General features: G+C 38.0%; 1 protein-coding gene across 4 annotated transcripts in view; it reads left to right on the top strand.

Annotated features, from left to right (window-relative positions):
* The first annotated feature begins 6,395 nt into the window (after positions 1–6,395).
* Positions 6,396–13,342, top strand: part of LOC109048143 (glutamate receptor, ionotropic, delta 1a) — a 239,520-nt gene continuing 232,573 nt past the window's right edge. For 2 of the 4 annotated variants that reach the window (XM_042774097.1, XM_042774098.1), the window contains exons 1-2: positions 6,396–6,760; positions 9,796–9,951. In XM_042774097.1, coding sequence (XP_042630031.1) covers positions 6,682–6,760; positions 9,796–9,951 — 235 coding nt within the window. In that variant the 5' untranslated portion in view covers positions 6,396–6,681. The remainder of the gene's footprint in view (positions 6,761–9,795; positions 9,952–13,342) is intronic. The other 2 variants (XM_042774102.1, XM_042774100.1) reach the window with 2 other exon arrangements.

Here is a 13,342-nt window from a genome sequence, read left to right on the forward strand (position 1 = left end):
TATCTTCTTGCAACATCTCACGCATGTGTTAATGTGGAAGAAGAATGGGGAAAAGATTGACAGGTGTGGCTTGTCCACAATGGGAGAACATGATTCATCATTCGATGGGCCCAATACGGACATAAACTCTTAAGAATACCCTAGGGAGCTGGGATGGAAGATAGATGAAGAAAGTATTGTGAGGTGAGCTGAAGCTGTTTAGTAAATATATCATATGTGTTGGAATTATTGCTTATTAAAAAATAAATTGTAAAATACATATAAAAAACTTTTGAGTACTAGTCTTAAGTAGCTGTGTTCCCATTCAAAAATGCAGTGTGAACTTTTTTCGTGTTATTGTATTTTGATTTATATTTCATGTAATTTGTCTCAAGTTGGCTGTCCAAAAAAAAAAGAAAAAAAAAAAAAAGAAAGAAATAAGAAAAATGACCAAATAAGCTAAATTAAAGACCGAAAAATTAATTAATACTGCTTAAAACACTTACTGTCAAAGCACTCGTCCATTTCAGTTTGACCTATTGATGTGCTTTAGCTGCAGGCCTGGCTTCATCCCAGACTGAGATGAATAATTAGTCTCTTACATTAGACATTAGAAATTAGTCAAAGAAACTCTCAAAGCCTCACTGAGCTATCAGAAGATCTCATTTTAATTCATTAGATGTCGTTTTGGCGGAAAATAAACGATAATTAGCCCAATGATCATTCTCCTGTGTCTGTGGAGACTATATAAGTGAGTTTAAGGAAGAAAAAGGACTGGCTTTGAGTATGTATTCAGTTTCATAAGGACAGGGGGAGTGAATCTGATCTCTGATTCTGTTAGTATAGGTAAGCCACCTCTGTGTGCTCTGGACGCACTTCATTTCTGACAGGGAAGATTTTAAGGGTGCCTGCTGCTACTTCCAAATGATGTGTTTGGTGCCTCAAGAAAATTTTGTTCATTTTAAATTTAAATGCATAAATCTGGTGCATTTTGAGAGCAGAATCAAGTGACCAGATCAATGAAAAAATTAATATACATATGTATGTGCTCTTTCTGAGTAGTAGTAATTTATTTATTGGTTGCATAGATGTGAATGTGATGGTAGGGAACAATTTAAACTATACAAATTCTTATAAAAGCTACAAATGCCATTGTCAAGAGCAGGGAGTGATTTTTCTTGTCTTTTCCTTGTCTTTTGTTATTTGATTATCATTAATGCCGACCCTTAACTCAAGACATGAGACGAGACACAAGATTTTTACACATTAAAAAAAAAAAGAAAAAAAAGGACAGAAAAACTGTGTGCATTTAAGAGTTACAACAATAAGTGTTTTCTGTTCTGGAACGCTTTCCATTCAGTTTAATGAACGGTTGCGCCTCAATTTATCTTTTACAACCAGAGCATCTCAGTTTAAACAATTTTGTGTAACATCTAATTTTTTATCTCATCCATCCATCCATCCATCCATCCATCCAAATATGACAGAACATATAATGTAAGTTTTCAGACAGAAATGCATATAAAACACAGCATTCTATATATTTGTGAGCTGTCCATGGCTGATTTTGGCCATGATCATTCTCTGTGAATGATGCACTTCTGTCTTTGTATTTTCATTTGTTTTTGTTCTTCTTTGTTGTTGTAGTAACTGAGAATGTTTAGTTGAAACTTGAGTTTTAGAAATTTAGTTACTAATTGTAGCACTCCAGTGCAACATGAAACTTACAGTATGTGCTTCAGATACTAAGAACAAGGCACATTCTAATGAGATAGAGAGAAAGGCATTCAGAGTAGCTTTAGACAGAGACATTCAAAGAATGAAAAAAGATTTTCACTTTGTTTCTGAAAAGTTCACCTTCATGATAATTAATGGTTGTTTGCAGATTTTGTGCGTCAAGACTTTCGGATGCACACAGCAGCACTCATTTGCTGGAATAAATAAATTCTTGACATATCATTTGGAAAAATGGCCCTGGTACCTGGCGGCGGGTGTTCATGCATGTTTGATCTGTTCAAATGCCAGGTCTTATTTACTCTCTCCAGGAAACCTTGAGAGCTTGAAATGACAGTCTCTCTTCATCTAAATAACAACTTCACGCCATTGTTTGAAGAAGAGACAAAGAGGAACTATGCATTCTCTTTTGAACAGCTGCTCGATTGCTGAACGGCCATTGACTGGAGCACATGTGACAACAATCTCCGCTCTGCTCACGCTTCGTTCGTGGATGAACCACTGTGCTGGTGCGGGTAGTAGCCTAACAAGAGCTGACAGGCTTCCTGTTAAACAGACTCCACAGAACTCAAGTGCGTTTGAAATTACTTAATCTTGGTTGTCTGTTGCTTACCCCCGTTACTAATTATTAATTTGTCATTTAGCAGTTGCTTTTTTTCCAGTGCGACCTGTAGTAGGCATAGGCTTGCTATTCAGTCTAACTGAAATCAAATAATGCCCATCAATGACACTTATCTGTGAATTAGAATCTTATCACAGTGTATGATGGGTATTAATTTAAACCATGTTTCTTTACTTAAAGATGTTTTTTTTTTTTACTTATGTGAAACTAGGAAATGTGGTGTTATTTTACAGATTGCTTAATGAGATGGTAAAAATAACGAGCTTAATTAAACAAATGTTGTCAAGCATTTGAATAAGAACATGATCAGTGGTTCAGACATTGAATTCATTGGGGTGAATTCATTGTTTGGCCACATTGTTGAAGAAGGTTATATTAAACGATGCTGGTGTTTTTGTTGTTGTGTTCTTTGTAATTTGCAGTAATCTGTGTTCCACTGTTTTGATTTTCTGTTCTCTCTGACCGCAAGTGATGTCTTCGCCCCAAATAGGTCTCCAAATGTTAAAATTTAGCCACCGTCTGACCGAAATTCAATTTTAATCAGCATTTTGTGACTGTTTATTGTATTGTTTAAGAGCCTTGTGTATTTGTGTAATGGTGATATGCACTGTAATGTTTTCATCCTCTCATAATGGTAGTCCACTAATGAGGCTACAGCTGGAGGGGAGCTTGGGGGCACCAAACATGTCTGCTTCCCTTTGATCGGCTTTAATTATGTACATGTCACGGCTCGTGAGATCTCTGACAAGTGGTAGGACAGCAGCTTAACACCCCTCATCTACTCTATATTCTCAGTTTCTTTTCATCCTCGCAGCTTGTTTTCTTACGTCCCTTGTATTGGGTATGAATCTGAGGCGTTGATCTAAGCTTCTAAGAACGGTCTAGTTGCCCTTGTTGTCCTTTCGATGCTCTCTAATTGTAGTGGTTTGATCATCTTAATGATTCTTACATCCTTCAGGATGATTTTGAACTGCTTGAAGGAGAGTATGCCTGGTTTCACATACACCAGAGAGGGTGAAGAAACCGATGTGGCCGGTGAGATTTTTGGAATGACTTTCGAAGTAATATTTGTTCAAAAAACACTGACAACCAGTCAGAATCCACTCAGAAAAGGTCTGTTGTCTTTTGTCAGTTGTGTAGTGATGTATGAAGCACTGCTCACACAGAAGTTACTTTCACATGCAGCAGCTTTCTTTGGGTCAATGCGGTGTGACCAACTTGAACCGGTTATAAAATATGTGTGGGGAAATCTTTCAACCTCAAGAGAAATTCTGATTGCGTGATTTTGCCAAACAACGATAAACATGACAGCAGCTTAAGCTGTTCATTCTCTCAGTATTTACATTGATCATATTCCTTTGGATCATTAACATAACATTACACACATCTAAATTTGGAATTCAACTAATTCATAAAAGTCCTATTTTTGGTGTATTTTTAACTGGTCTCTACTCTTTGCCCTTTTCTTCATCCCCTCTTCCAAGGCCCTGCTGTGGCATGAGTCTAGTATTCACCAAATAAGTTGTGACACGAGCTGTTCTATCTAGTTACGTTAACACCCAGAGTCTAACTGGATTATGTAGCCTGCAGTGCCCAAACAGAGATTAGCACACTAATCCAACCTACAGGCTTGAGGATGCAGGGTCACTTTAACTATGAGCAGTGCTGATTCAGATTCAGTACTTAATGCATGCTTCAGTGAAGTCAGGCAAGCAATTCATTATCATTAGTTCAGATTACAAGCACATATCCACCTGCACAAGCATTAGGTGCCGATTAGATGAAAATGAGAGAGAGTGATTTTCTACATTGGGTTGAAAAGCTGTTAAAGGAGTGTTCCGGATCCAATACAAGTTAAGCTCAATCAACTGCTTTTGTTGCTTTTTGATTACCACAGAAAGTTTTGAGTTGCCACAGCAAAACTCAGGATTGGTGTAAAGCATTTAGAAATAAACAGTGCCATCTATTTTTAATATATTTTAAAATGTGATTTATTGCTGTGATGCAAAACTGAATTTTCAGCAGTCATTACTCCAGTCTTCATGTCACACAATACTTCAGAAATCATTGATTTTGAGCTCAAGAAACATTTCTTATTATCAATTTTGAAAAGAGTTGTGCTGCTTAATATATCGTGGAAATGTCGTTTTCAGTATTCTTTGAAAGTTCAAAAGAACAGCATTTATTTGAAATACAAATCTACATTATAAATGTCTTTACTGTCACTTTTAACCAATTTAATTCATCTTTACCGATAGAAAATTTTTACTGACCCCTAACTTTTATGTGTTTCACATGTAATTTGTTATTTTTTGCAGTGGGACAAAAGTTTTATCCAGATTATTCCTCATTGACGTAATTCCCTGGCTTGTTTCCAGTACATCAACAGAGGATTTTTACTGAACCCTTGCTTGTTTCAAGTACCTTGTTTTTGTCATAAATTTTTACAAATGTGTGTAGCTAACAAAAAGGAGATGAGCTGATGTACTTCTGCTGATTCAAGACCTGCTCATCTACATGTAAAATAAGGAAGTTACCTTTCTTAACAGCATCCTTACGAGAACATCATGCAAAAGTTACTGCCATTACACTGTCATTACAATGAAGTTGAAAGACTGGATATATGGTAAGTAAGGGATTCTATCACATTCATTCCATGTTAACACATTTGACATGTATTTGCCATAGTTATTTACATTATAAAAAAGAGGGCTAAATTGAAATTATATGATTATATATTGTGCCAAAAAATAATAATAATAATAAAAAAATAGTTCCTTTAGTTTCCATTCCTTTCTATGTATCATATCGCAGCACACGGAAGATTAAATCTGTGAGAGGGAAAATATTAAGATTTGTTTTGTTAATAATCATTTTCTTTCACTTATCTAATATGGTATTTCATGTGAAGCAAAATGACCTCATATTAAGATTTACCCATGGAAACGAAACTGAAATGAAAAATAAATAAACATTTGCCAAAAAAGAAGTCAATGACCTTATAATACATTCACTGCATTCGAAAGTTTACATTCTGCTCATTTTGTGAAGCTCTAATTTGTAGAGTTCTCAGAACTCCTCGCGACAGGCAGTTCTTCCGATCGACCAGAGGGGCGCTGTGGCGCTGTCCACGTCCGACTGATCCGAGCTGACGACCTGATAGCCTTCACCAAACAATTAAGAGATATTTCTGTTAGTGTCGTCTCAAGAAATATCCTTTAATTGTAAGGTGAAGGTTATCATTTTACATCCTACATAGAGAAAAATGTCAGAAAAGTACTCAGGAACATTTCTACAAAAAACGTGACTCGAGTCCCATTTAAATGTTTTTTTTCTCTCTATGATGGAGATAAAGAATTAATTCCATGAAACGCCAGAATCGTTTAAACGACTCACCTTATCTGTGTAATGTTTTATTGTAAAAATGCGTGTACGCCAAAGTATAGATGCGACGTTAGTCAGTCATTCACTATTCAGAGTCATTCAGTCTCAAACACCCACTCGGTTTCCTTCGTTCCGCGGTTGCTACAGACTCCGTTTCTATTCTTTTTTAGGGTGCTAGCGGGGGCTATAGACACTACCGGGTAAAATATCCACGGAGAAACGGAGCGCCCGCGGTCGCTCTTCTTACTTCTGGAGTCGCTGTCGGCGCGGCGAACTTCTGTGGAGAATTTGAACCGTCCGTATCAGCAACTTTTCTTTTCCTCCAGCAGCCCTGAGTTAAAAATCAGCCACTCAATTGAAAAATATAGTTTAGTACTGAATGTTTGAAGAGTTTTATCCTTCCCGGTGGTCGGGCCGAACTTCACGCTCTCAGGGCTGCGCTAGACCTCCCGCCGCAGCTCCGCTCTGGCGACTCTCTCCGGTGCGCGCAGATTTCGTTTCTCCTAGGTTTTTTTACCGTACCGTTCCGATCTTTCGGTTCTTCGGTCACGTGGTGGAGCGAAACGCCAAAGACTGCTGGCTATGAGAGAGAGAGAGAGAGAGAGAGAGAGAGAGAGAGAGAGAGAGAGAGAGGTCTCTCTCTGCGCTGCAGTTAGCAGTATCCAAACCACACTGAGAGCTGGAGCGCGCGGACCCGTTGCTTTGCCTCTGACCGTGGTACCCCCGTCGTTTCCCTTGCTCTCCTACCCCTCCTTTTCTGCTTTCCTTCCCTTGAGAGCTTCTTTTTCCCCGCGAACATCCTCTCTCACTTTCAATTTTAATAGATCTCGGAGAAAGATAGAAGTGACGCATCCCTGATCTCCTTCACAGTGGTCGTTCTCGCGGACGCTCTTTTTCTCTCTGGAACTGGATTTCTGAAACGACGTGGACGCGTGGATGATACACCGAGGCGAGAACTGGAGATGGAGTTGCTCGTGATCAGCCTCTCCTTATGGATCCTGCAGTGCCGCTCAGCTCGCGCGGACTCCATTATTCACATCGGTAAGCACGGTCTCGGACAGACGCGCTGAATCACGGATGGCTTTCTACAGAGCATCGTATTTTAAAGTCGGAAGCGTGCAGATTAGAGTTGATAGAAGGTGTATTCGCTCCCCTGAACTGTTTGACATTTGATAAACGGCTTTAACTTGCCAGGAAACAATATCAAACAGGTCCACAAAGTGCATTTCAGGTGGTGCTGAACGCATAGGGTCCACGAGTGAATTTTAGATACACGTATAAGCAAAACGAGACGTCTATTCTCCGTCTGTTTCAGGGTTATCTCCAGTCCACCCCTCCCCAGCCTTAAGCCTGAACTTTCTGTTGAACGTGACGGAAATTTTAATTTCGTTCGTTGAAGTACTGAGCGCGCCACAAGTCTCTTCTCGTGCCCGCGTGGCGTTTCCTAACTGAACTTCAGCTTGCGCTGCTGTCTTCCTGGCGTATAAGATTTTTCGTTTAAGACGCTTTTGTTTGATCAGTTGTTTGTATTAGCGAGCTTGCCAGCCTTGTGTCAGTATGCTGCATTCCGTCCTGGGAACGAAATTGGTTTGCTGGCTGACTTCAGAATGTTGACTCATGCAGCCCTAAATATGTTACTTTGAGAAATGTGATCGTATTAGGCTAAACAAAACTGTTTCTTGTCGTATTCTGATGTGTTATAAATGAAGCTTCATAAATCTGGCCCTCTTCTGTTGGTAGGGAACCTCTCTTTTGTATGCAGTGGATGTTCTCCTTCATCTGGTGCGCATTACTGTTCTCCTCATCACCAGGATCACTCAAAATTGGATCTGAAGCTTAGTTGCAAAGAAGGATGATGTTAAGTCCCAAACATTGAAGCGTTGCCACTTTTATAAGACAAATTCACACTTTAATTGAATCAATCTTTATTGCTGTTATCTCAGGCTCTGACTTGTTAGTTACCAGTTAGTCTACATTTATAATTCTTGTCAGGTTTTTATTGCTGCACTATCTAATTAGGTCTAAATGATCTGATTTGAATGTTTATCCTTGGTATAGATTATATCTTTTCCCTGGGTATTGGTGGGTTTAGGTAAGTCAAGTCACGTCAAGTCACCTTGATTTGTATAGCATTTTATACAATACTGATTGTGTCAAAGCAGCTTTACAGTGACAAACAGGAAAATACTTTGTCAATAATGCTAAAATCAGTTCATTGTAATTCAGTGATGCCATCATTCAGTTCAGCTCTCTTCCAAAACTGTCTGTGGAATCAGTCAAGCGTCCCCAACTAAGCAACATAGTGGATAATCTTATAGTTTTTTTGGAAAAAAGCAATGTTGAAATAATTTGGCCTAATTTAATCCTGAATATATTTTGTTTTTCAATATTATTCATATTTGAAAAAACGTTTGTCTGCCAAAGTCTGTGTGGCGTAACAGTCATGCAGGAAGCCATTTTGTTCTCATGTTACAAGACAACCATAAAACGTAGAGGTTTCCTTTAGACCCTTTTAGACTTGAATTTAATGTGTAAGAAATGTATTTGAGGCATTTTTTCCCCCTTGGGTACACCACATGAATCATTAGAATAATGAAAACAAGCTAGTTTTGTAGCAAATGATATAAACGTTCTTAAAGAAAATGTATGAAACCAGCATGGATACAAAGATTGATTGCTCTATGAGAAGTTTACAAACGTGTTTCAGACTAGATTTTGAAACGATTTCTCCTTTTTATAACCTTAAACATCCTTGTTTGTCTTTGACTTGCACATGTTGGCGAAGTGATTAAAACAAGCACACTTTTGTTGCCTCAGTGCACTGCATGATGCCTCAGTGGCTGTTTGTTGATGGCTAACTGTGCATGTAAATAAATAAAGCCCCATTTGCTTCTCCTACACCTTTGGCACTTCAAGCTGGCTGCTCTGTGCATTTTATCACTTTCTCCTTGATCTCAATATGTCATATCATCAGTGGGTCACTGTTTATAGCCCTGTGCAAATCAGCCTTATTGATTCTGATTTAATACTGGGCTGTATTTCCAAGTGTCAAGGACTTGTTAGTGAAACAGCACTTTATGGGTTACTCATTAATGTGAAGTCAACATTTAAATTGCTCTGTGCAATATTATATCTAGGATTCATCCATAAACAGTTGAATGAAAAAATTCCCCTGCTTAGTACATGGTTAACTGGAATACCTGAGTCTAATAGGTCAAACGTGGCATAGAAGAGTAAAATATTTTTGTATAATGACCTCTAATCTGGATATTCACCAATGGCCATGGCAACAGACCAGCCCTCTTGTAACATTTCCTGTCTCTCTCTCTTTTCATATCAGTGCATCTTTGGTAGCATCTTGCAATTCGAAACATTTGGATTTCAAGTGAATAGTTATTAAATTATTATTATTGTAATACTGAATAAGTGGATGTCTTGTTGCTAAGCTGATTGTTTTCATTTGTGGAAGCTAATCTATCAGTAAGGTAGTCAATACTTCTCAAGTCAATACTTTATATCAGTTGTTTATTTTTTAAGTAGCTATGCAATATGAGCATAATTCCTTACTTCATTAATTTTTTAGGATATTTTGTTTGACCTGTCCACTTTTTATGACTTTTCAAGGACACACCAGACGACTGCAACATATAAAAACAGCTCATATTTACCATGGATTTACCATAAGATCTCCTTGACATAAAATATCTTCCTGTAGGCTTACAACCTACTGTGTTTCCACACACTGCAAAATGCCCTTGACAAATTAAGGATGCGTGTAGAATATTTACAGCGATTCCAGCACTTGCGCTGTCCATGGTGCTGAACTCACACCTGAAATGCTGTTGGCTATTGACAGGTGAGGAAGTTGCTGTAAATTGTATCTGATGGCTATATGCTGCGTTCTCGATAACCTGAATGGGTAAAATATAGTTTTAACAGTTTGCCCCACATGATGAATCTGCATTCCCTTCATTTGTCTCCCTGAAATGGGTATGAAAGTTTGGAATGACTGTGAAATGGTTTGAGAGGCAAAGAGAATGATGTATTAATAACGAACATTCTGTTTCATCCAACAGGAGCTATTTTTGAACAGAACGCCATACGGGACGACGAGGTTTTTCAGCTTGCCATTTCAGACCTGAGTTTGAATGACGACATCCTCCAGAGCGAGAGGATTACCCATTCTATCAAACTTATCGAGCCCAACAACCCCTTCCAGGCAGTACAGGAAGGTGAGTGAGTGACTGGTATCTCTCAGCAATCAATGAACCACTATGTTCTACTTGATCTTTATGTCCGATCAGTTTGCTCGAACAGTTACCTGATATTGCCAGACCTTTGTATGAGGATCTAATGGCAACAAGTAGAAAAGCTAGCTGTGGGATTTTCATAAGTATTGATTTCCTCCTCTCATTCTTTATTTCTATTTAAAAATTTATTTTCCCTTCAAACAAACTAATGTGTTGTCAATGTGTTCTGATGATCAAACTAAGTAGCTAAATAGGCACCTCTTGGAATCAGAATCCAGTAGAAGAATAGCCACGTGGAAATGTGCTGAGAACATATGTGGTAACATGCTGAGCATGTTTGTGTCGCACAGGCAAGCTGGATCAGCAGTGCCGCTCACAGACATTGATGTATGAATGTAGCAGGACTTGATTTATGATATCAAGCATGAAGGCCAGCTGTCATCATCTGTCCAGTTCAGACATTTTCATTGCTTTCCTCATATGAACAAGCCTTCTGTTTTTTTCGTGGCTACCTGAGATGAATTTTAGAAGCAGTTATCATCAAGACTAACTTCTCTCATATTGCGGAAAGGGTCCAGGGGCCAACTTGAAGAAAACTGTCAAGCCATTTCGTAATAAGTTTGTGAAAAAAAAAAATTCTCAGATATTGTCTTAAGAAGTTCTTGAAGATTTGTAGATGAAAATATGAACATTAGGAATGAGGTCTCTTATTAAATTCTGTTTGTAGAGTTGTTACTAAATTTTAAATGCCATGCTATGCATAATTATGATGATCACTGTTAACATTGTCACATTGTTCAGAGTAATTGCTCCTTCACCGGAAGTTTAACTGACAGGCAGTCTGACCAGTCATAACGCAGAATCTGTCATTTTGTCTGACAAGCAAACCAGACAGGAGAGTAGATTAATGTCCTTAAACTTGAAAAATGGTGTGTATTGACATCTTTCCATGGATGAAACAAGATACCTTCTGATGTTTATTATGCTTATTTTATGCTACAACTAGTAGAGAGAAAGAGATGATCGGTTCACATGCCACTTGAACAGAGGCGCTACAGTGATCTGTCACAACAATTTAAAGAGCCACAAAAAGGTATTTATTGTTTACATTTTCTAAAAAATGACAAAATTTGAAAGCTGAGACTTTTATGTTGGCTTGTTGTCAGTGCCCTTTTTTGCTCCGTTATGTATTTTTCACCTTGTGAGAACGTGGTGTGTGACATGAGAGGCCATGGCTTGTAAAACATAGCAACAGTAACTAAGGGAGGCGGGTCTTTGTGAAGGGTCAGTTGTGTACATGTATTTAATCTAGCAAGGGCTATATTGTAATGTTTAGTATTTGAAACAACCCATAAATTCATTAAACTTTACGGATTGAAGACCAATTGGAATTTTATCAAGTTGAAGTTAAATAACTTCAAATAACTTAAGTTATTCAAACTGTTAAGTTATTTACAATGATTTTTAGGAACATTCATTTCAGGAATTCAAATTCTTTATAAGTTTTCTCTGTAGAACTATGTTAAGAAAAGCGATAAAAACATTCTTAGAGTTCCACTGCAGTTGCTAATTGTATCCCTTAAAACTCATCTTTGATAATCAGAAGTACACTTAAAAAAAATTTCCCTTTGAAAATAATTTCTTCATGCCTTAAAACAACTTGGATATAACTCTACATCCTTACGTCATTTAGTAAACATGTTTATATTAATGTATAATATATATATTATTTACATTATCATGCAAATTAGTCCTCACCTCCACTCAATCACAGCCATATTCTCTGTATGTTTGAACCAGAAACTGATTCCAAAGAAGAACATGAAGAGCGAATTATACAGGATCGTCCCTTCAACATCGGACACGTACAATAATTTATATCATTAGCCTTTGGCTTGATACGTTATTAAGCAGCTAATAAAGTGTTGCTAATGTCACACAAACCATGTTCCCGTTCACCATCTCAGACAGCTATTTCCTAAAAATCAACATCCTTAGGTAATAACGCTTTGCTAATGATATGAAAATCCCCACTCTGTTACATGTTTGTGATGGTAGGAAACAGAGGCTGTATCAAACTGCATTTATAAATATATATAAAAAAAATTAAGGAGCAAATGCTTAGCAGTGGTGTTGACTGCTGAATTTGCCCTGGTTTTCTCTTTAAGCATATTAAAAACACCAGATAGACATGCAAACAACATTAAAACCATGATTTTCACTACAGGAGGTCTTTAAGAAATGTTTTGTTGGAATACATTTTTTAAGCTAAAAAATAAGAAAATAGCAGTCAAGAAGAATTTTTTCTTAAAAATGTTTGATGAATCCAGCCCCAGAGTGTTTAGAAATGATAGTAGGAATGATTGCCTATCCTGAGGAAATTGAGTATTATGCTTCTCTCTGGTTTCCAGGGGCTCGGGGATTGATTAGCCTCCCTGGTTTTGAGTGACAGTTGAGTGGTGATGACCTTTCACTTTGCTCTTTAGCTCACATTCACCCTACTGAGAAGAAACTCACCTGTCAAATATACACACAAGCACACAGAAAAATCCACTTAATCTCCTCTATCAGCAACACACATACACTTTTGGCATAGTATAGTTCCAGCCTTTTACAAACCAGTCAATAAAATGACTTAAGATCCTGTATGTGGACAGAGGACACACAGTGGGAGTTTGTGGCTTAGGTGAGAGTATGTATTGTAAGGACCCAGCTGTGTGTTTATCTCACCTGCATATGTGCTGCTATGGGCATTACGTCTAATTACTCATTACTGCTTTGTGACCCACACACACACCACATCATTCCCCAACGCAGACAATTTCCAATGTGTAGGTAAGTGTGTGTGGGTGCAGAGATGCATGCGTGTGTGTTTTTATGAACCGTGCTACTGCATGACAATGAACCAGTGTGGTTCTTTTTTGGTGAGAGACAATAATGCAAGATGGCTGATTCCTGTTGTTACTAATCAAGCCATTATTCAAGAGGCAAATGTGGCCTTGTTGTGCCCTGCTGTGCTTTTTGGTGAAAAAGTGCTGACGTGGAGAAATAGAGTCACCTGAAGGGGAAATCGCTTGAGAAATGTCACATATTGTGTGAAAACCTCTGAACGGCTCTGTTTATTTCTTCTCATCTCTTTATCCCGTATCTTTGACTTTCTCATCCCTTCTACTTTTTTCTCTCCTGTTAAGCCTTTCTAAGCCCCTAATTTAATCTGTTTTGCTTCTAGGCTGCAGGAAATAGGGATGGTCATCCTGGATGCTGTCAGATCTTTCTTTTCTCTAAAGGTTTGATACTCCCTTTCTGTAAAGATTACAGATTCCTCCTTTAATTCTTTACTCTGTCTCCTCCTCTTTCATGTTGTCTATGGTGC

This window comes from Cyprinus carpio, chromosome A17 (assembly GCF_018340385.1).
Source record: "Cyprinus carpio isolate SPL01 chromosome A17, ASM1834038v1, whole genome shotgun sequence".
NCBI classification, from domain to species: domain Eukaryota; kingdom Metazoa; phylum Chordata; class Actinopteri; order Cypriniformes; family Cyprinidae; genus Cyprinus; species Cyprinus carpio.